Source organism: Hemicordylus capensis, chromosome 1, assembly GCF_027244095.1.
Source record: "Hemicordylus capensis ecotype Gifberg chromosome 1, rHemCap1.1.pri, whole genome shotgun sequence".
Taxonomy (NCBI): domain Eukaryota; kingdom Metazoa; phylum Chordata; class Lepidosauria; order Squamata; family Cordylidae; genus Hemicordylus; species Hemicordylus capensis.
Genome location: NC_069657.1, coordinates 17,465,369 through 17,489,557, shown reverse-complemented (window position 1 = coordinate 17,489,557; position 24,189 = coordinate 17,465,369). Strand labels below are relative to the sequence as shown.

The 24,189-nt window shown below is 45.7% G+C and overlaps 1 protein-coding gene across 6 annotated transcripts in view; it reads left to right on the top strand.

Moving 5' to 3' along the window:
• The window catches only part of AKT1 (AKT serine/threonine kinase 1), a 153,674-nt gene that overhangs the window by 97,513 nt on the left and 31,972 nt on the right, over positions 1-24,189 (top strand). For 5 of the 6 annotated variants that reach the window (XM_053282886.1, XM_053282885.1, XM_053282888.1 and 2 more), the window contains 5 exons: positions 8,459-8,570; positions 10,864-11,011; positions 11,801-11,932; positions 15,789-15,854; positions 22,008-22,076. In XM_053282886.1, the coding sequence (XP_053138861.1) occupies positions 8,459-8,570; positions 10,864-11,011; positions 11,801-11,932; positions 15,789-15,854; positions 22,008-22,076 (527 nt within the window). The remainder of the gene's footprint in view (positions 1-8,458; positions 8,571-10,863; positions 11,012-11,800; positions 11,933-15,788; positions 15,855-22,007; positions 22,077-24,189) is intronic. The other variant, XM_053282890.1, reaches the window with a different exon arrangement.

The window sequence follows — 24,189 nt, the reverse complement described above, 5'->3', positions numbered from 1 at the left end:
AATGTTTACAGTTTTTTAAATATTTATTTCTCTAAGACATACCTGTGACTAATCCCATGTGTGGCAGCTCTCACAAGGTGTCAGCAATCTGGCCACCCAGAAGGGAAGTCCAGGAAGATAGCCCACAATACAAACTGGGCTACAAAAGCGAAACACGGCTCAGAATAGTTCTCTATATCAGGCTCGGGCTGAAAGCTGTCGACACGAGGGTTGACAAATGTTGTCTTCCAACAGCTAACAGAAAGCTGTTTATGTGCTTTATAGTCCAAGCTGATAACTCTCAGCTGGCAGGGATTCAAGGCTTATCAGCCCTCTGCAAGAGGCGTTTACTCCTCCTGATAGTTTCCAGCTGTGCTCTTCGTCTTGTGACACGCCATTGCTGTGGAGTCAGTGGAGGTTGCCCGCACAGCTCATTCTCTAGTCTGTCCGTCGCTGTCTATGCTGCCTCAGACTGCTGTGCCTGCTCTGAAACACCAGCCGGACCCTCCTCAGCCGTCTCTTGGGAACTGACAGCTGGGCTCGGCCCCTCAGGCACCCCTGCATCGGCTGGAAGGCTGTCAGCTTCCCCTTCCTCCTCGCTATCTGAGACTGAGGGCGTGACAGCAAGAGTTCAGAGAGCCATGGGGCCAGAGAAAGAATAAGGTGGCGGTGGCCATCCGGCCAAAGAAAACGGCGGTGACTGGCGGGCGGCCACAACTGGTGGATGGGCAGGCGACCAAGCAGCTGTGACTCTCAGCTGGCTGGCTGGCCGGCAACCAGAAAGCAGGGCAGGCAGCGCAAAAGAAGGAGATAGGGATGGGCAGCAGGCAGGGAACAAGAAGGCAGCGGCTGCGGGTGGCGGGAGAAGAAGATGGACGCTGGGGGTAAGATGGGCAGGAACAGGCACACTAAAAAGCAGCAGCAGGGTGGGGGGAGAAGGCAGTGGCGAACTAGGGGCACAGATGCTCTGCGCAACATCAGCTAGTAAATGAATAAAACATCTACAACAGCCTCATGTCCTTGGTTTCTGGATGATGGTTTCTGACCACTTGTAAGCCTTAAGAACATCAGTATCAATATCAATCAGTTTTATTACAGCCATAAGCCAACCAGTCTTAAGAACATAAGAACAGCCCTGCTGGATCAGGCCCAAGGAGGACCATCTAGTCCAGCATCCTGTTTCACACAGTGGCCCACCAGATGCCGCTGGAAGCCACAGGCAGGAGTTGAGGACATGCCCTCCCTCCTGCTGTTACTCCCTTGCAACTGGTACTCAGAGGCATCCTGCCTCTGAGGCTGGAGGTGGTCTGCAGCCCTCTGACTAGTAACCATTGTTAGACCTCCCCTCCATGAAGTTATCCAAATCCCTCTTAAAGCCATCCAGGTTGTTGGTTGTCACCACATCTTGTGGCATTGAATTCCACAATTTGATGATGCGTTGTGTGAAAAAGTACCTCCGTTTGCTGGTCCTAAATTTCCTGGCAATCAATTTCATGGGATGACCCCTGGTTCTAGTGTTATGTGAGAGGGAGAATTTCTATCCACTTTCTCCACACACCATGCATGATTTTATAGACCTCTATCATGTCTCCTCGCAGGCGTCTTTTTTCTAAACTAAATAGACCCAGGTGTTGTAGCCTTGCCACTTAAGAAAGGTGCTCTGGGCCCCTGATCATCTTGGTTGCTCTCTTCTGCACCTTTTCCAGTTACACAATGTCCTTTTTAAAATGTGGTGACCAGAATTGTATGCAGTACTCCAGGTGTGGCCGCACCATAGTTTTGTATAAGGGCATTCTAATATTAGCCGTTTTGTTTTCAGTCCCGTTCCTAATGATCCCTAGCATGGAACTGGCCTTTTTAACAGCTGCCGCACATTGAGTCGACACTTCCAACAAGCTGTCCACCAAGACCCCAAGATCCCTTCCCTGGTCCGTCACCAACAGCTCAGATCCCATCAGCGTATACTTGAAGTTGGGGTTTTTCGTCCCAGTGTGCATCACTTTACACTTGCCAACATTGAACGGCATTTGCCATTTTGTCGCCCACTCACCCAGTTTGGAGAGAGCCTTTTGGAGCTCTTCACAATCAGTTATGGATTTCACTACCCGAAAGAGTTTGGTATCATCTGCAAATCTGGCCACCTCGCTGCTTACCCCTACTTCTAGATCATTTATGAATAAATTAAAAAGCACCGGTCCCAGTACAGATCCCTGGGGGACCCCACTTCTTACTTCCCTCCATTGTGAAAACTCTCCATTTATCCCTACCCTCTGTTTCCTGTCCTTCAACCAGTTAGCAATCCACACATGTCCCCTTCTGCACTGCGATCTCTTAGTTGTATTCACTGTACAGCTCCTGGTAGCCCATGTTGCTGCAAAAGCTTCTTGAGGGACACCTTGCTTCTTGAGGGGCATCGAGCCCTCCTTTACTCATAGCCACAGCAGCACAAAGCTTCTCCCCTGCAGTGCAATTCCATGAGACTTTAGGGTACATATGAATACCTCTCAATAGGTGATGCCAGCTGCATGGGTGTTCCCCAGCTGTTCAGTAGACCCCACCTGCATGGTTACATCATTCATGTGCAGCTGTGGGGCTTTACATCATGGGCAAATTATTCCTGTGATGCTGTGAAGGGGGTCCTGTTTTCCCCTCAGTTCCTCCTTTTAAGCATCTGTGACTTACTTCTGTTTAATGGGGGTGCAGATGAGGTGCAAGAAGTGACACTGGTAGAACATTGCATGATTTTTAAAATTATTATTTATTTATTTTTAAGTACTGTACACATTTTCAAATGAAGCTTTCTTCCCTTCGTGATGTGTGCTGTAATGATTGAGCAGGGTAATTAGACAGCATATTGTTCACTAAACAAAACATTTTCTCTGTGACATTCTTGAATTATAGTGGTTATTAACTGACAAATTTCTATTATTCATCTTGCTGTGTGCTTTAAAGATTGCTGGATCAGCAAGCTTAACAAATAACAACGGGCAGCACTGATTTAGAGGAAACATGTCAATTTTAATTGGGCTTATTCCTCTCCTTGTATCGAAAAGCAATAATAGAATGTTACGCTGGAGGTCAGAATAACTGTATTCATTATCCTATTACATCACTTGTTGCTGTCATTGCTGCTTGTCTTACCTTCTGGAAGAAGGCAGGAGGTGGGCTGGGTCAGGGTCAGCAATAATTGGGGAATTAACTCTGGCCTCTCCCCCTGCCCCAGCAAGGGGAAACTGGGTGCATCTGGGGCTGACTCCTAGCTGATGCCGCCTGTCCTTGTCCTTGCTACTATGAAGAAAATAACAACAAATATTTATTTACTACTTTTTCAGCAAAAGTTTTCAGAGTTTTTGAAAATGGAGGGAGATGTTATTTCTTACATAGAGAAATAACAACTAAGATGGATCCCTGTCTTCAAAGGGCTCACAATCGAAAAAGAAACATAGGCTAGACACTAGCAACTGTCACGGGAAGTACTGTGCTGGGGGTGGATAGGGCCAGTTACTCTCCCCCGATAAATAAAGAGAATCACCACATTAAAATGGTGCCTCTTTGCCCAGTTAGCCCAGTCCATCCATTTAGGAAAACTTCCTATTCCACTGGTCAAGGCAAGCAAAAATGGAGGGAGATGAATTCCTCTCAGACTGGAATTTTGGAGTTTTGCCATTGTGAATCTGAAGACAGAATTGTTGCAGCAGGGGTTGAAGGAATTAGTCCAGATCCCTCCCCCCCCACCCCCGGCCAGAATAGTCAAGCTCAGAAGGCCAAAGCATGCATAGAGGCTGTGTATGCTACTGAGGTGCCCAGTAATGTGACATTGCAGGAAATGTTCTTACTGGGTTGTTCCATTTTTTTCTGACTCCAGGAAGCAGTTTCACCTGTGTGATTGGATTTCCCACTAAAGCCTGTTGCTCAGGACCAGCTGGACCAGCCTAGCTGCAGCTCAGGACCATCTCCAAGGCCTCTCTTGTTTAAACAGTGGTAGTTGCTATGACCATGCTGTATTACCTTCGTCTGGGTGGAGATGCCTGGGGGGAGTGTGGAATCAGTGCAGGTTGAGCATGTTTAACATATGTTTTGTCTGGTCTGGAAGATCCAGTTAATCTATGGAATTCTCTGCCACGGGATGTGATGATGTCCACTAGGTTGGATGGCCTTAAATGGGGCTTAGACAAATTCATGGAGGACAGGTTTATCAGTGGCTACTAGTCTGAAGACTATAGGTTACCACCAGCCTCAGAGTCAAGATGCCTCTGAATACCAGTTTCAGGGAAGCAACAGCAGGAGAGAGGGCATGCACATACCTCTTGCCTGTGGGCTTCTTGGAGCCATCTGGTGGGTCCCTGTATGAAACAGGATGCTGAACCTGATAGGCCTTGGGTCTGATCCAGCAGGGCTATTCTTATGTTCTTCTGAAGGATCTATAGCTTGGTATTGGAGCACGTGTTTTGTATGCCAAAGCCCAAAGTTCAGCGTCTGTGCTTTAAAAGAATATTGAGGTTGGAAAGTTGTACAAGACTGTGGGGAACGGCTTCCAGTAATACAAGATGATACTGGGCTATATGAATATTTTTCAGATCATGAACTGTGAAACCTTCTGGGGCACCTTAGGGTTCCACAGACACTTATCTTAACAATAAGAAGATTATAAATTGTGGACAAGATGCTATGAAGGAAGTTAGCGAGCTTCTCTGACAGTTCCCCACTCCAGGGAAATGTTAGGAACTTTTCTGGCTTATTTTCTTGGTATGTGTAGTGACAACTATGCCCATACGTGTAGGGAGGGACCCATAGAATGTGTCCCATAATCCTTTGCAGTCTGCAAAGGTTCCTTGACAGGCCCATCAGCATGGAAAGAATTCACCCACCTCCCCAAACTGGCAGGAGAAAACATGCAATTTTCCCCCATTGATTTGCCAGTGTCACTTTTAAGTTAGCCCTAGATAGACCAATGGTCTAAATAAACCAACTCCTTTGTATCTGAAAATGCTGGAAGAATTGTTGTATGGACCCCAGTTCAGTTTGTGAAGTGACACCCGCGCCTACTGAGCTGCAAGGCCATCTCTGTATATGGTGGTTCTTCCTGCATTCCCATTTTTGTCTCAACAAAATTAGGAAATTGTGTGCTTATCACAGTAAAACTTCTTTTCATGACTTGTTAATGCACTTTTAAAATCTAATTGCACTCCTTTAGTAGGATGCTGTGTAACCTTGGTGTGCCATGAATTAAAAACTAGATCTTCTTGTCATGAAAAATACAAAAGTGCTCATTGAGAAACTTCACAATTCCAGCAGCAAATGAGGCATAAAATATATGGCCCCAAACGCAGCAGCTAGGAGAGGGGTGGGGGAATCCAGCCAATAGCAATAAATATTTAATCTTGTTGGAAGTGTGCAAATTAAAAGCTTCTAATTTTAAGTGCGAGCACTCTTCAGCTTGTCGCACTAATCACACCAGACTCTGCAATGTCTGAGTGAAAGCATGGAAAGCATCCAGAAACCTAGAGATGGCAAGCCCAGTGAATTATATTCTCTTGCTGGTGGGTTGAGTTGGCATATCCACGGATACACTGAGGTTTCAAGCAGTGTTACCACATTTGTTCAGACCCATGTCTCCTATAGACAGGGGTACCTTGTTTGTGGGTCTCGGGCAGGGTCCCCAAACACTATTCCCTCTAAGGCGTGTGCATGTGCACATGCACATGCATTTTCTGATGTCCGCTCCGTTGATTTTTAGATCCCGCTCAGGTTGAATCAGGAAGGCCCCACTCTGAATGCACGTGCACACACACTGCCTGGATACTGCTGCCCAGAACAAAACTCATTCTGCACACAGATGGGGGGGGGGGAATCAAGAGGACACTGTCCCCAAATCAGTTCTGAAAGGATTGATTTGGTGCAAGGGAGCTCTGATTTACGTGGGGTTACATGGGTTGCAAGGGATTACTGGTTTACTGGGATTATGGGTGCGAGGGAATTCTTCTGCAGCCAACTCTGACCAGTTGGAGAAGCAGGCTGCTATCCTCCAGTAGAGTGGACCCAGATTAACTATAATCAACTGTCATCAAACACAGGGCCAGCCCATCCACTAGGGAAACTAGGCAGTTGTCATCGGAGCAAGTGTGCAGATGGGCAACCAAGTTGATGCTCGCAGTCTCTGTCCTCCTGTTGCTCCTGCTGCTGTTGGCTGCTTCTGGGCAGCTGGCCTACCCTGGCACATTATAATCATGTTGCTACATCGTGCAGCAACATCATTATAATGCACCACGGGTGAAGAGGGTGCCAAAGCCAGGCTTCTCCTGGGGCGCAGGCAGTCAGTCCTTGGTCCGGAACGGATCAAACCAGCAAGTATGTGTAACTAGATCAGAATCCAATACTGAAACATTGTCCTAAAGTATCCCACAGGGCGGAGTCAAGAGACCATGGCTTTTCAAATCAAAACGATGTTTGATTAGACGAGAACAGCAGAATGATTGAACATTGAATATATATTGGCTTAGAGAACAAGTTTTGAAGTAATTAGAACTAATCTATGCTGACTGTTCAGAGAGGAAGAAGGGAGAGAAGAGTGGGATGACCAAGGTCTGACCACTGTTTAAAAAAAAAAAAAGGAAAGGAGAGAGAGAGAGAGAGAGAGAGAGAGAGAGAGAGAGAGAGAGAGAGAGAGAGAGAGAGCGAGCAATTTATACCACTCCTGGTCCATTGTGAGCACTGAAAGGGAGAAGTGGATCTCGATTCATGGGCTGAAGATCCAGCTTCCATGCCTCAGTAAGGCCTTCATGTGGAGATTGTTGATTGGCACCTCTTTCAAAGCATTTGGATGCCGGGCAGAGGACATTGTGTGGCACAAGCCAAATTCAGGAGTCAAGGAGCGAGCATAAGGGCTGGTGCTCAGCTGGTAGTCCCAGGGCAACCTTGTGCAGAGCCTCTACCAGCAAGCCTACATCTGTGAGCCGGAATCTGGGAGTTCAGAGCTGGGCTTGTGCATGGAGTGTGCCAGAAACTGCTTCTGGGGAACAGTGGGGAGAGTGCAGAGGCAGATGCTCCATCGAGAGTTCCCAGGGCAATATTGGGCAGAGTGTCCAATAATCGTCTAATTTCTGGAAGCATTGAGTTCAAAGCTGGCTTGTGCACAGCATGTACCAAAAACAGCATTCTGGAAGGGATAAAGCGCAAGGCCAGTTTTTGGGCAGGACTTTTGGGCAGAGTGTCTACCCAGTCCTGAAACACTTTGAAGCCCAGGGACCTGGATTACAACAACAGGGAGGCCTACAAGAAAAGAAAACAAAAGTAGTGGGGTTTCTGAATGGGGAATTTCCAAGATCACAAAAAGGCAGGGAGGACATGTGTTGAGGGTTATGGGAAGTAGGGCAAAGAAAGTGTTTTGAGGAGATTTGCAACAGCCCCAGCACTGCCGTTTATGTGTGCAGCAGCCCCAGTGGCCTCCTAATGTCAGGGTTAGACTGTGCAGAATATTGGCCATTATTATTATTAAGAATCCACCTCCTGCTACTGAGTAAAAATGTACAACATGATGGCTTGGCCATCTTTGAAGGTTATCCTGCATGATCAACTCCAGCCTAACACAGGCCATCCTAAACCAAATGTCTTGACATGCATTGAGTCTGTGCCATGATTCTGTTTGGGTGCAGGAAAAAATCACAATGGCCTGCTTCAGGCTATCCAACAAACCCCAGTCCATTGGATTGCGAATGTGAGCCTAAGAAACTTTGAGCTTGCACGCTCCCCACATGGATAGTGGGCTGTAGGGGGTGGGACCATAGCTCAGATTATCTGATTTGGATGCAGAAGATCTTAGGTTCAGTCTCTGACATCTCCTCGTCGGACTGGGAGGGATTTGAGAACTGCTACCAGTCAGTGTAGACCAGAGATTCTCAGCCTTGGGTCCCCAGATGTTACTGGACTTCAGCTCCCATAATCCCCAGCCCCAATGACCTTTGGTTGGAGCTTTTGGGAGTTGAAGTCCAATAACACTTGGGGACCCAAGGTTGAGAACCCATGGTGCAGATGATACTGAGCTAGATGAACTTGACCTATATAAGGCAGTATCTCCAGTTAAGGGTTTTGGTAGCAGGGCTGGGAAAGTTCTCTGCCTGAGATCCTGTAGGACTAGTGCCAGTCACTGAACCTGGGACTGATGTTCTCTGCCTGAGATGTTCTCTGGGAAAGTTCTCTGCCTGAGATCCTGTAGGACTAGTGCCAGTCACTGAACCTGGGACTGATGTTCTGATACCCAAGGTCTGATAGCACCAGACAGCTTCTTAATAGGTTCTGTTCACTAAGCTGTCGGAGGTTAGGTTTTGTCCGCAGCGCACTCCGCCTCCCCTCTCTCCTAACGAGCTGCTCACCAAGATTTCCATGCCTGATTAATTGCAACAGTTTGCTAGATAAGAATAAAGACAAATGATTATTTAAACCTGCTTACGTACCATGACTTTCCTCCCTCGATCTGTGGTAGAGTGCCAGTTGATGAAGACAGAGAGACCTAAACCAAACACATTCATCATCAGATGCCTCCAGTGGACCACAGTAATTGAAAGAACGTTTCATGTGGAGACTCCAGAGGAGCGGTATGTTTCCTTCCCTCTTAAATACAAAAGCCACTTGCAAAAGCAGATGTAAATGTTCAGCGTTATTAGTGTGCTCCTTCTTTTCAGAGCTTTTTTTATTGCTCTGGTGCTGTGGGTTTTAGAGTCTCATTTCCTGTGAAGTTCACTTTTGTCGATTTGGTGGGGGATAGAAGTTAGTTCCGAGTGCACAGTCGTATTCTGTTGGTTGAAATATTTTAATCTCGCCTTTTGAGTCGTTAGGCTCTACAAGGCAGCTAACAAAACTCAGCATTATTAACCCAGCAGAACTCAACAAAATAGCCAGAGGGAAGTAGAGATGTGTACGAACCTGTTTGGAGACCCTTTTACAGGCCTCCGAACAGGTTCGAATACCGGTTCAAATACCAGGCGGTTTGGAGACTCCAAGGCCGTGGGTGGGGGGCACAACTTTAAGGGTGGGGGAGGGTGCACTTACCTCTCCTGCCACTTTCTCCCCACCGGCGCTGGGTTTGTAAAGTCCCTGTCAAGGCGGCAGCATACCTCCCTGTCTCCCCGTTCCCTCCTTGGCTGGAAGTGCCGGGTGCGCATGCACATGCCCTACATGCGCAAGTGCAACGTGCATGCACAGGCGCCCGGTGTGCACATACGCATCCGGCACTTCCGGCCAAGGAGGGAACGAGGGGGTAGGGAGGTATGCTGCCGCCCCAACGGGGACTTTACAAACCCAGCATTGGCTTGGGGAAAAGTGAAGAGAGGGGTAAGTGCACCCTCCCCCGCCCTTAAAGTTATCCCACCCCCAACTTCGAACCGGCCCATGCCGGTTCTGTGCACATCCCTAGAGGGAAGATTGCCCTCTTCTCTCAAAACAGGAGAGCTTCTGAAAGCTCTCTGAAATGGCACCGCTTTGCCCCGGTGTTGGAATGCCAGCAAAAGAAATGGTAGAGCAAACCATTCCCAGGAGTTCCAAAGTTTTGTTGCCATAGTTGAAAGGGCCCTGTCTAGGTGGTGTGTGTGTGTACACATGCCAAAATTTGGGATGGATATTAAACCTTACAGGTTTGGACTCACATCAAAATGTTGCAGTATATCCCTGGTGTGAAAGAAATATATTAATTGTATAACTGTATGTGTGCATAACAGATCCAGTGCACAACAACTCCCCTCCATGCCACAGGAGAGTTCGCACACACACATATCGTTGTTTTTATGTTATTTTGTGCGAGAGAGGGTGCACTAAGAGCTTAAATGTATCAACCCCCTTCTCCCTCAGAAACACAAAGGTGTGTTAATGGCTGGTGGGAAATTTAGAGTTTTTGGCATTTTTCTCTCTCAGAAGCAGTTGTGGCAGTCTTGAAGGAGTGTTCTTCAAGCTGAAAAATTTCCTACTCTTTTTATTCAAGCTCTCTCTCCCCTTGCCACTGAGTTCCATTAGCGCCACCTACCTGGTTGTCTGTTAAGTGCCCTCTGATTCTGTGAACATTCCGCTCCACTGTCACATGGGGGGGTTGCAGGCCCTCTTTTTCTTTTCTTTTTTTTGGTGAAACTCATGTATCTGCGGTTTACCCCTCATCTGCCAGTGTTTTCCTCTCGCTGTTGCTCCATTTATGCATCCACATGCATCATAACTCTTTTGGAAATAAATATATGATAATGACTAATATACCATGCACGTCTCCAAATTTAAAATTACAAATATATGAGGAATGGAGGAGCCGTTCCTGGTTATTGCCTTCTTAAAGTTTTAAATGTCCTTGACCCTATGTACCATTTAGAGAACATCTCTTTCCATATATATCTCCTTGTGCTCAATCTGTTGGGCTTTTAAATCAATTTATTTATTTACTTCATCACTGTATTTTTGTTCTGTACCCTGCTTTGAGAGTTCTGATTGAAAAGTGGGGTTATAAGCTATCTAAATAAATAATAATTGCATTTCTAGGATCTCTTTACAACAATATTGTAAAAGTTGCTTTGAGAACTAAGAGTAACGGAAAAGCAATGGACAAGTGTTATAAAATTAGCTCTTAGAAGGGGTTCCATATTCAGGGTTCCATCAGTACTTATAGACACTGGCTTTGGTGAGCCCTTTAATCACATACTAGTAAAGCACAAAAGTTACTTCTCCCCACAACCTTTCCCAAATGTTCATGCCAGTATATGCTTTGTTTTTAAAACACCTGGATTCTCTTGCATTCAGTACCTTAGTTTAATTAATAAGGTGAGTTGTTCTAAGTAATTTATAATCCCTGCTTTGCAGGTCATAGTCAGATCAGAAACCGAACATATGCCGATGCTTAATTTTTATTTTTCTTAGGGAAGAATGGACAAAAGCCATCCAAACCGTAGCGGACAGCCTTAAGAAACAAGAGGAAGAAATAATGGATTTCAGATCTGGCTCCCCCAGTGATAATTCAGGTGCTGAAGAAATGGAAATTTCTATGACAAAACCAAAACACAAAGTGGTAAGTGTTTGGTTAAGGTGTATTTTTCCCAAGTGTCTCTTTTCTGTAGTCTAGGATATCAGTGGCTTAATGTACTGACATTTTTAAATCCAGAAAGTGCATTTTATTTAACACACACACACACACACACACACACACACACACACACAGGATCTCTGTAAGTTTTCACTCATTTTGCTAAGTGTACTGTAATTTGGGATAGAAACACCATGGTGGGTACGTTTTAAAGAGTTTTTAAAGGGCACCTGCAGCGTTTACCCCGATACAGCATTTACTCGCAAATAAAGGCAAAGAAGGCTGCTGAAGAAGAGAAGGTGGTGGCCACAGAGGTGGCCAGCTTCAGGGAGGCCAGGCTCAGCAGTCTGTTTTAAGGTGGCACTGCAGGCCGTGGAGGAGGAGGGGTGGAAGAAGAGCAAGCTGGGGGAAGAGGGGCAGCAGCAGCAGCAGCAGCAAATGAGCTGACCCAGCCTTCCCCACTGAGCAGGTGTGGCAGCAGCACAGCAGGGCCCTCTGACTGATGAGAGACTCCACGATTCGGAGAGGGCCTCGAAGCAACAGAGTTCCACCCCCGCCTTTTCTTGGCCATATTTAATTGGTTTAGCTGCGGCATTTATGGCAATGTGGCGTTTCTGATGGTGGTTTTTTTTTTAAAAAAAAATTATAATAAATCCAGCCTTTTCCCCTCAGTGCGGCATTTATGCCGATACGGCGCTTCTGCCCCAAATTATGGTATATCTTCTTGGGATTTGTACTGTAACTCTCTAACCTTTTAAAATGTGTCTTCAACAGACTATGAATGAATTTGAATATCTTAAACTACTGGGAAAAGGAACTTTTGGAAAGGTCATTCTGGTGAAAGAAAAAGCTACTGGGCGGTATTATGCTATGAAAATTCTGAAAAAGGAAGTAATCGTTGCAAAGGTGGGTAATCGAGGTTCATCTCTTGTTTGGTTGAGTGTAGAGTGGAAAGAGGGGAAGTAATGACATGCGGGGAAGAAGCAGTGAGATAATGGTTTGTTGTTCTGTTCGGGGCTTTAAAGATTCGAACCAGCACCATGAATGGCATCCAGAAATGGACTGGGAGTTGTCTTAAGACTAGCAAGATGTGCTTCCTATGCCCAGTCTCCGTTCGTTTGAAATGCAACAGCTAGATTACGAACTGTAGTTTCCAAATCATCTGCAAGGGTAGCCCCACTGCACTAGCGTAGTTGAAACATCATCAGAGCATGCTTAACTGCTGTCGGGCTGTCCAGGAGACGCTGTAGCTGGTATACCTGCTGGTAGAAGGTGCTTTATGACACCAAGGCCATTTGGGCTCCAGAGTAGAGATATGAAGACCCAAAAAATAAATGGAAAAGCGGGGGGGGGCACTGTTTCCCCCACAAAGGACTGTTTTGGTCATCCCCCCAATTGGGGATATTGGGTGGGTGGGGGGGAAGAATTATGAAATATTTTGTTTTGGCATTGTGACTAAAACTTTTAAGAAAAGATGTTCAAAAATATTCATATAAAGAAAGGTGTTCTGGCCTTTATTCTCCCAAGCTTCTTGCTTGCTTCGGATTCCTCTATCATCTGCAGCATGTGAAAGAAATTGGTCTATGTTTGGAAATAGAGCAGATCAAGAAGTAAATGAACATATGAAAAGGTAGAGAGAGCCTTAATCCAGGCAATTCAGTTTTTAGAAGTCATTGGTAAAAATGAGGGGTCAGAAGAAGCAGAAACTGCTGAAAGTGATAGCTCAGAAAATGAAACTTTGAGACTGGTTAGACAAAGTTTCATATGGCAAAATTGTATTCAATAAGATGCACACACACTCACACACTTCCTTTCTCTTTTTCTGAAAGTGAGTGTTTTCTGTATTTGCTTGACCCTGGAAGAGACTAAGTCCAGAATGCATGATAACTATGTTTTATTATAATGTTGATACTAGCTTAGATACAGCACACTACCCCGCTGATCCAAGAGTTGGGCATTCACCCTATTCAATTTTTGAGGTCCTTGACAACTATAGGCCGATCTCCAACCTCCCTTTTGTAGCGAAGGTGTTAAGAGAGGGTTGTATGTGCCCAGCTTGAGAGGGTCTTGGAGGAAACTGGTTATCTTAATTCTTAACAGTTGGGTTTCAGGCCTCAGCATAGCACAGAGACAGCATTGCTCGCTCTGGTAGATGACCTTCTTCGGGACCTTGATGAGGGTAGTGTCCCTCTCTTGGTCTTTTAGATCTCTCAGCGGCTTTTGACACTATCGATCATGCTATCCTCCTTGACCGCCTGCGTGGGTTGGGCATCGGGGGCACTGTTTTACAGTGGTTCCGTTCTTACCTTGGCGGGCGTGTCCAGTCAGTATGCATTGAGGACAGATGCTCTGACCCATGGCCACTCCTTTATGGAGTTCCCCAGGGTTCAGTTCTGTCCCTGTCCTCTTTAACATCTATATGGAGCCGCTGGGTCAGGTCATTTCCCAGTTTGGGGTGAGATTTCACCAATACGCTAATGATACTCAGCTGTATATTGCCATCCCAGACCATTCTGGAGATGCTGTTTCTGTGCTTACTCGATGCCTGGAAGTTGTTAAGGACTGGATGGATCAAAATAAGCTCAGACTGAATCCCACTATGACTGAACTACTTTTACTCAACCCTAGTACCGGCCAACAGCTGGATGTGAACCTTGTTTTAGATGGGGTGGCGCTGCCCACGAAGGAGCTTGTACGTGATTTGGGGGTCCTTTTGGACTCGCACCTCCTGCTTGAACAGCAGGTGGAGGCTGCAGCCAGAAGTGCCTTTGCCCAGCTCCATCTGATTCGTCAATTACGCCCTTACCTTGATCGGCAAGCATTAATGACAGTGACCCATGCGTTTATCTCCCGCCTAGATTATTGTAACGCTCTCTATCTAGGGTTACCTTTGATCGGAAAGCTACAATGGGTCCAGAATGCAGCGGCTCGTTTACTTATGGGTGCCAGAAAATATGACAGGGTGACACCTCTCCTGCAGTCATTGCACTGGTTGCCTATTTGCTACCGAGTTCAATTTAAGGTCCTGGTTTTGACCTTCAAAGCCTTGCAGGGTTCGGCACCTGTCTACCTACAGACCTGCCTCTCCCATCCAGTTACATCCCGTCCGGTCAGATCTGCTCAGATGGCCCTTTTGTCGGTCCCCGATTTCCGAGAGGTTCGGGGCACTAGGACCCATGAAAGGGCCTTCTCGGTTGCTGCCCCACTTCTCTGGAATTCCCTTTCCCTGCAGATTCGTTTAGCTCCTTCCTTGTTGATTTTTAAATCTCTATTGAAGACTTTTCTTTTTTGCCAGGCTTTTACCCTGTAGTTTACCTATTTGCTTTTTTCCCCTTTTTCTTTTTTGTTAGTTACTTTAGTTTTATTTAGAATGTAATTTTAATGTTGTCTTGTTTTGCATGTTTTTGTACACCACCCAGAGTCTTCGTAGTGGGTGGTATATCAAATGTTTCAAATAAATAAATAAATAAATATTCACACTTTTTATGTGCATCCCCAAACCATGTCCTCTCTAGTACTGAGGCCTCCTTGAAGGAAGAGCAGGATATAAATGTAGTCAATACCAAGCTTGCAGGGCTTCCGTGGCTCCAGGAATTGCATAATCGCTGCAGCAACCAGCAACAAACATTGGGAATAACAGGAGGCCCATCGCTGCAGCAATGACACAGTCATTAGTAGTGATGGGGCCTCTGGAAGCTTGGTAGGATGCGGTTTGGGGATGCACAGAATGAAAGTACTCACCCTACTCTTCAGTTGACAGGGCGCTGCACTGTATGTAAGTCAGGGTTGTTGTTGTTTTCTGTTTTCAAATCAACTTTTTGCCTGCTTTTCTTCAACAGTTTTTGATAGTTTATGAGATGCAGGCAAAAATTGATGTTGACAATAGAAGAAACGGACTTACAAAGATGCAGGATTCCTTAGAATTCAGCAGATTGCAGTCCATTTGTAACAAACATCGAAAAACAAAACTATATTTTAATGTAATATACCAAACATGATGAATGTTATGAGAAAAGCAGGTTATACATAAGTGCTCCTAAAGAAACAATGTGACTTTAGACCTATAAAGGGCGCTTTTTAAAAGGTATTGAATATATTTCAATTTCCCCCCAAATGTCTGTTTCCCCCCAGAACACACACACACACGCACACCCCCAATGGTTTTTTTCATGACTTCAGAATTTCTGGAAATTTTTACATCTCTGTTCCAGAGATGGCACAACCCCCAGACTATATCCCTGGTCCTTCAAGAGGAGTGCAACCCTGTTCAGAATAGTCCCACCACCATCTCCCAGTACAGAACTACCTAGCAATAGCATCTCCATCTTCTTGGGATTGTGTTTCACTGTACTGGCCTTCATCCAAACTGCTTGGAGTCAATTTTTTTTTTAAAAGGCGGTCTATATGAGCTTAAAAATAAATGAGAACCAGGCAAATCACGGATCCCAGACACTGGTTTAGCACTTGCACGGTGTCACCTGAATTAATTGAAAGTGAGAAATAAAGTTGGGTATTGTCAGTATGCTGACAACCCCATTCCAAAACCCTGGATGACCTCACTCAGCAGTTCCATGTAGATATTGAACAGCATGGGGGACAAAATAGAGCTCTGCTGCTGTGGTCCAGATCAGTTGCCCTCCAGGCCAATCATCCCCGCTTAACTTTGTAAGAATCTTGAAAGGCTGATGATATAATTGTTTTCTTTCGTTTTCATATGTATTGGTGTCCAAAATTGTTCATGGATTCTTTGGTTGTACTGCAGGATGAAGTGGCGCATACTTTGACAGAGAACCGTGTTTTGCAGAACTCTAGGCATCCTTTCTTAACAGTAAGTGTTCTCTCTTTTTAAAAAGTATATTGTATATGAGATGGAGGGTTGCCTTAGTTGTTTTCATTAACAGCAGCAGACCATAGAAGCATGTTTTCCAAATCTGAGGATTGTGGATTTACATTTTTGATAGCGCGCTGGCACTGATTTGTTACATAGGAACATCAGAAGCTGCCATATACTGAGTCAGATCATTGGTCTGTCTAGTTCAGTATTGTTTTCACAGACTGGCAGCGGCTTTTCCAAGGCTGCAGGCAGGAATCTTTCTCTTGGAGAAGGCAGGGAGGGAACTTGGAACTCTGCTCTTCCCAGAGCGGCTCCATCCCCTAAGGGATGTGTGATCTTACAGTGCTCACACTTCTAGTCTCCCATTCATATGCAACTAGGGTGTACCCTGCTTAGCTAAGGGGACAAGTCATGCTTGCTACCACAAGACTAGCTCTCCTATTAAATATTGATGTAAATGGCTTACATGATGTGCAGCCCTCCACTGCAGGAAGGAGGGCTGTGAGTGCACAAGAAGCTTTCAGCATCCCTCACTGAAGGATTCTTTGTGCAGCACTCCACGCGCAAAGGGGGAGTGATTTTCTTATCTCTTCCCTCCCTTCAAAAGCTCTTTCCAGTTGTATAAATCTGTTCCTGAAAGTTGGGCAGTCCTCAGGAACAGATTTATACAATGGGAAAGCGCTTTGGGAAGGAGGAGGGGAGAGACATGAAAATGCCCCACGCACCTGGCCCACTGCACAAAGAGGCTTTCAGGGCAGGGATGCTGAGTGTGCTCAACAACCCTTTATATGCCTAATGCAGGAAGCACTAATGTGTCCCTGACAAACAAGACTGCCACATTAACTGGCTTTTCAGAGATATTTTTTTAAAAAAACTTTAAAGTTGCTTCTAATGAGACACTCTGCCATGCCTTTTCAAATGTCCCTAATTTTTTAGGGACATCCCTGACTGGAGCCAGTCTTTTTTCATATATCTCCCTCTGCCTGTCATTGCCACTGGAAACTCCCTAATCCTCACCTGGTGTCCCTGAACCTGCCTGACTTAATCGGGAATTACCTGCTGTTTTGTTTAATCATTTGCTAGACACCATTGTGGTGTCCACCCAACTAACAGGAAGAGAAGACTTTGTTTTGTCGTCTTCCAAATTCAGATCAGCCTGGGCAGCAGGATAGCGAAGAAATGGCAGTGGTCGCCTTACAAGTGCAAGCAGATTGGAAGCGTCTGTCCTCCCTCGGATCTGAATGAACTATCTAGCTATTTTCTCCCCCACTGGTATAGCAAGTTGAAGCTTCCTCCTGATTTGGAGAATCCACAGTTAACGATGGCTGTGAACAGTGTTCCCTGTAACCGGGAATTCCAAATGTCTGACTTAATCGGGAATGACCTGCTGTTTTGGCTGACCACAACTCTCAGCAACCCTAGCCAAAGGTCATTGCCGCTGGGAATCCCAGGAATTGTAGCTGTCAACCTCTGGGATTCCTTGTTACAGGAAACACAACAACAACAATTTATATACCGCTTTTCAACAAAGGTTTCCAGAGTGGTTTACATAGAGGAATAATAAATACATAAATAAGATGGCTCCCTGTCCCCGAAGGGCTCACAATCTAAAAAGAAACATAAGACAGATACCAGCAACAGTCACTGGAGGAAGTACTGTGCTGGGGGTGGGTAAGGCCAGTTATTCTCCCCCTGCTAAATAAAGAGAATCACCACATTAAACAGGTGCCTCTTTGCCCAGTTAGCAGGGGTTGTTCCAGTGCCGACGGGGGAGTTGGCTGGGGTGAATCCTTGACTACAAGGGACTCAAGTAGGCTGCCACCATCCACTTTATTTTGATGTGGGACAAACCACTCTTTCCACATAGGTTTCCTGGGGAAGGTTAAAGGGGGAAAGCGCTCCCTATAGAAGGGCTGAGCAGTCCTAGGCCTCCCAAGGTGTGTGACTAAGGCAGACCCCTAATGAAGAGTAGCACGCTTCACCAATGAGGATTTATTAATGGATTACAAGAAAAACAAGAGTATGCAATAAGAACAGTTGTCTCTTCATGAAGCAGATTGTAAGAGAAAGAGAGTTTCCATTAAACGAGGCAACTCAGATTTCAAGCAGTAATGAAAAACTTGCTGATCCGGCGCAGAACATCTGCGCCCCTAGTTCGCCACTGCTTTCTCCCCCAACCCCACCCCTGCCACCTTTTTGCCTGCCCATCCCGCTGCATTCACCCCCTGCCCGCCGTCATCTTGCTTCTCCACCCACCCCCTGCCCGCCACTGTTTTCTTCGGCCAGGCGGCACCATTCACCACCGTTTGTTTGCCCTCCCTCCTTCCTGCCTGCCTGCTGGCTGACTACCACCACCATTATCTTCCACCCACCCGTCCCGTGGCTATCTGTCCGCTCTCCGAACTCTCACGAGAGCTGCCATGCATGGGATTAGCCATGGGTATACCTTAGAGAAATATATATAAAGAACATAACTTCCCTCACACGTCTAACTGAACTGGTCCTAACGTCTTACTCTCAGGCTGCGGCCTTTGCATTCCCTCAGCAGCTCTCAGCCTGCTGCTTCCTCAGGGCATTCTTGGGACAGAACTAACAGAACAAAGCTTTCTCCTCTTCAGTAGGTTCCTGAGTGTGTAGTTCCCGCGCAGGCCTCTGGATTGGTCCTTCTATTTTGAATTTCCTGGGCTTTTTCCCTTATTAAGGAAGGCCCACCCTCCCAGAGTTGCTCTAAGTGAGGCCTCGTCCACCCGCAAACCCTTCCCATCACTACAGGCTTGAATGCCCGTCCAATTCCCAGGAGGTTTCACCTGCTCTGGGCCAAAATATGATCATAGCAGGTGAAACTTCCTGGGCATTGGACAGATTTAGCAGGCCCCGCCTGAACCCTCAATCTCTAATTCACTTTTCTAACTTTCATAGGAACATAGGAAGCAGCCATATACTGAGTCAGACCATAGGTCCATCAAGCTCAGTATTGTCTACCCAGACTGGCAGCGGCTTCTTCAAGGTTGCAGGCAGGAATCTCCCTCAGCCCTATCTTGGAGATGCCGCCAAGGAGGGGACCTGGAACCTAGATGCTAGATTCAGGAAGGGTGATTATGCTACTCCCTTGCCGGTGGAGGAGCCACCTCTCTGGAGGCAACGATGCATCCAGGCAGGCTTCACTGTCCTGCCACAAGGTCACCTCGCATCAGGGTTGCCATGGTCTTTTCCATTAATACCAGGAAGCCAGAAAGTTCAGAGGCAGCACATTAGAGAGGCTCTGATGCCCTCTTGTCCTGCTGGGAACCCTGCAATCTATGCTGGGTTGCTGGAAAAGGTCAGAGGCAGCATGAGTCTCCTTCAGCTGCCCAGCATGAGCTGAAAGATTGTGCTCTTTCAAAGCCAACTGCAGGGTGGGAGCAAGAGCCATGCATGGTCAGCATGCCCAGCCCTCTTGCATTAAGCAGAGACGCTGATAGGATCTTGCTTGGGTCTGGTCCTGTTTGCATCCTATCAGTGGCATTCCTTGGGCTCTGCTATTATTCATAAAATAGAATTTTTAACCTATAAAGCTCTAAGCAGCCTTAGGTCCAGAGTGTTTCTTCTTCGTCATGTGCCCTGCCGCCTCTTGAGATAATCTGGGGAAGTCTCGTTTGGTGACTACTCGTTGCTGCCCTGAGTCTTTGGAATGTGCGCCCTGTTGGAATAAGAGCCTCCCCATCTCTGGTGACTTTTTAAAAGGCGGTTAAGACGCACTTGTTCACTGAGGCTTTTAATTAGACCTATAGATTTTAACATTGTTTTACATTTTTAAATGGTGTTAATGTTTTAATCTGTTTTCATTTGTGCTGTTATATTGTAAACCGCCCAGAGACGTGAGTTTCAGGCAGAATTAAAAAATGTTAAATTAATGAAATAATTCTAGCAGAATAGCAATCCCCTACAGAGCATTAAACTTGGACTTGGGAATCTAAAATCAAATACCTACTCGTCAGATTTTGGATAAGCTTCTATCTCCCAGCCTCAGTTTCACATATGTAAAATTAAAAACATGTGAAAATAGTACTCTAGACCAGTGTTCCCTGTAACAGGGGTTCCCAGACGTTGTGGACTACGGCTCCCATAATCTCCAGCTGCAGTGGCCAAAGGCCATTGCAGCAGGGGATTATGGGAGTTGTAGTCCACAACATACAGGAATCCCTGTTACAGAGAACACTGCTCTGGAGATCATGGCTACTTTTGATATGTAAGAAGGACATAATTAGAAGAACCAATGTGAAACATTACCAGTAATTAATCAGTAACAATCAGTAGGACAGGCCGGGAAGAATCTTGTTATGTATCCCAAAAAATGGTGCCTGTAAAATCCATTATTTATGGATATGTTTATTTTTATCTTAAGGCAAAAGCCATGACTCCTTGTCTGGCTCTGAAATCCTAGCCTGTAGCATCTGGGCCACAGCCCAAGCAAAACAAAACAGAGGGCACGTCAAACCGAGCTGGTGGCAGTCATGATTTAGGAATGTGCATGACGTAAAAAGGCACCAGCACTTAGGGATGGTGGGCAGGAATGACAGTGAGGGAGAGGAAAGATGTTCTGTGTGTGTGTGTGTGTGTGTGTTGTTGTTGTTGTTGTTGTTTTCTTTCTTCTGTGTTCGTGACTTGAGTATGGATTAATTTTGATAGAATTTCTCAGCTGGCTGGCATCCATGGCGTTGCAGCCAGAGATCTGGAAGGGGAGCACAATGGCCAATTAAGATGTGTGCATTTCCTGGCAAAGGATGTAACAGTATGCGTTTTCTAGATACCATTGCATGTCCTAGGATTCAGGAATATCTATTGTTCTCAGTCTGCACTGTGACGACTTCTTTTCTTGACCCAAGGTACTTGGTTCTGGACCGTGCTCCATCTTCTGGAGCTGACTAAAAAGGCCCTTTGTTCTAGCAGCATGTAAATCTCTGCTTTACACACACACACACATACACACACAGAGCGTCTAGCTCTCATGGCTACGGACTTGACATGAAAAGTTCACTCTGCCCTTTGAAATTTCCAAAACTAGGGGAAAAAACCCTGAGCCTAACCAGGAAGTGGTCAAAGGGTGGGGCTTGCATGCTGCTCTTGACTGCTTGAAAAGTTGAATCAGAATGAGTTATGCAACATGCATTAAAAAAATCTGTTTGATTTGCATGATGTCATCCAACTGTGAATTTTTACTTGAATGGCTTTAAAGGGGGACTGGACATATTAATGGATAGGTTTGTTGATAGTGATCAGCCATGATTGCTAAATGGAACCTCCATATTCAGAAGCAGTATACCTTTAGATGTTACATGCTGGGGGACGAGCACTGAAGGAGGGCTGTTGCTTTCATGCTGCCCTTCTGGATTCCCTGGAGCAATCTGATTGGCCATTGCTGGAAAACGGCTGCTGGGCTGAGTGAACCCTTGAATACGATTTGATCTGGATGGGCTGTTCTTTTGTACTTGGTGCGCAGTTTTGGAAACATCATTGTGCATAACCTTGAATATAGGCATTCTCAGTAAAATACTGCTACAGTATTGCCGCATGCTGCTCTTCTATCTCTGTTTCTCCAGCTGAACTGAATACTGTTGGTAAACTGTAAGGAATTATTCTGGAGTTTTCTTTTAACAGAAATGCCCGAGACTGGATTAAGTCTGTTTTATTCTCCTGACCATCAAGCAGATGTATGGTGCAGCTAATACATCCGATGGACATCACTGCCCGATGGTCACATAAAAGGGCAATTTACGCAATCATATCTAGAGTGCCTCCTACCCTAATTAAGGAGCTGTGCACTCCTTAACAGCCTATCATCAGTTAGTTAAAACTAAGATCAGAGATGCCATCCATGCACTAAACAGCCTAATTGTCTGACTCAAGAAGTCAATGTAGAAAGGGATCTCTGGAGGTCCTTAGGAGGACCATGGGAGAGAAGAATGGACCTGATTCTAGCTCGCCTTGTGGACTCCGAGGGTGCTTTTGGCCGAGCTACAAGCTCCCTTGCCCCAATTCTCCTGTGCTAACATAGAAATAATAGCACCAGAAATACCTCTACTGATAACTTGCTCTGAGCTCTCTTGGGTGAGAGGGAATCTTTAAAAGCAAATTTCTGCAAAAGATCACACTTTGTTTCTTTCCTAGGCTTTAAAGTACTCCTTTCAGACGCATGACCGCTTGTGCTTCGTCATGGAGTACGCCAATGGAGGGGAGGTAAGGACGGCATTTGCCTCCATCAGATGTTCTTCATCTCAAAAGTATGTCACAGCAAGCCATCTTTAGGGTTACACTAGACATTGGTGGGAATGCATTTTCAAGGGGTGTTCCAGCAAATAGCAGGAACACCTGAATAGTTCAAGGGCAACTTTCAGCCAGCAAAGGGCTGTGGGGGGAAGGGTAACCAGGGGGAGAGCAACTGGCCCTATATTGGCCCTTTATTTAGGCCCTATACTGGCCCTATATTTATCAGGGGGAGAGCAACTGGCCCTATCCAACCCTAGCACAGCATCCCTCCGGTGGCTGCTGCTGGTATCTGCCTTATATTTCATCTTAGATTGTGAGCCCTATGGGGACAGGGGGCCATCCTATTTTTGTATTATTTATTTTTCTGTGTAAATGGCTTTGAGAACTTGGGTTGAAGAGTGGTATATCAATATTCATTCTAATAGTAACCCCTCCCCTTCTGTGCAGTGCAGTCCTGATCAGAATCAGACATTTGCAGTTTCTTTTTGTGGTAAGAAACTCTTGAGTTGGAAGCATGCCTCTTTAAAATGCCTTCCTGCAAGCACCTAGGTTGGCCCAAAGAGGCCTCTAAGAATGGGCCCATCACTCAGTAGTAGAGCCCATGCTCTGCTTGTTTAAAGACCCAGGTTCAATCCTTGACATTGTTATTTTAAAAGGATGCTGGGTAGCAGGGCTGGGAGAGGCCTGATACTACAAAGAGCTGCTGTTAGTTGGGCTATTTACACATGTAAAGGTGTCTGTACATGCGCACATGTTACTGCTGTGTTCGTTTTAATATGGGGACTGGACTACGCAAAAATACATGTCACATGAACTGCTGTGCAGATGTTGTGTGTGACATGTGAATAGAGAACAGAACAGACAATATTGGGCTAGGCAGACTAATGGTATGACACGGCATAAGGTCATTTATATATATTCATATGACCAACAAAAACCCCAGATGAGTAAGCCTCCCTAAATGTAGCTAAACAGGGGGCTATAGCCAGGAGCCCTGTGTAGCTTCTTTTCCTTCTCATGATAGCAAAACCGAATAAATTAATACGTAATTATTACATAGTCAAATAAAACTGCATGACATTTTGAAAAAAGGGCAAATGGGCATGAATTCTTTTCCATCATTTACGCAACTGCAGAAACCAACTTTTTTCTTGACATTTGGATTACCTTGGTGCAGAATTTGAATTTTCTTTTCATGCTAAGCAGACATAATGCTGCTTATCTATGGTTTTGTTTTGGAATTGGTGAGATATATGGAAATCTAGGGACTACAATCACATTGGCACATATTGTGATGTGTCTTGAAAAAAACACAAAAGTTGGTGCCTGAACACAGGCTTTGTATGTAGTCCAGGGTTTCTTAACCTTGGGCCCCCAGATGATTTTGGACTACAACTCCCATCATCCGCAAACATTGCCTTTGTGGTGAGGATGATGGGAGTTGTAGTCCAACAACTGATGTAGTCTATTAAATGCCAAAGAGTCCAGACATTTCCCCTGGTTTTGAGATGCTGATGGGAATACTTCCTTCACAGAGCTGGGAGGCGGCATAAATAAACCCCTGGCCAATGTTATCTTTGAACAGGAGTTCTCAACCTTGGGTTCCTAGATTTTGTTGGACTACAGCTCCCAACATCCCCATCCACAATGGACAAAGGTGATAGTGGCCACAGTGGCCAAAGGCCATCATGGCTCAAGACAATGAGAGTTGTTGTCTAACAATATCTGGAGACCCACGTTGGGGAACCCTTGCCTTAGTGGAGATCTCACTTGACACTTAGAAAAGCAAATCTGCTTTTTCTGGACACCACTGCCACCTAGACACCACTTCCACCTGGCTCTCCAGGAACAGTGTCCGATCCAGAACTCCCAAGCTACAGACTTGATCTTTCAGCAGAAGTAAGACCACACCCAAGACCAGATTTACCCCACCACTCAGATTACCACTCAGATTACCAGTTTTACTGATCCATAGCAGCTCCATCTTCTTGATTAAGTTTCACTTCTCTTGCCCTCATCCAACCCAGAATGGCCTCCAGGCACCAGCTGCCTCCATATAGTACCCCAACTAAAACTAGCAAAT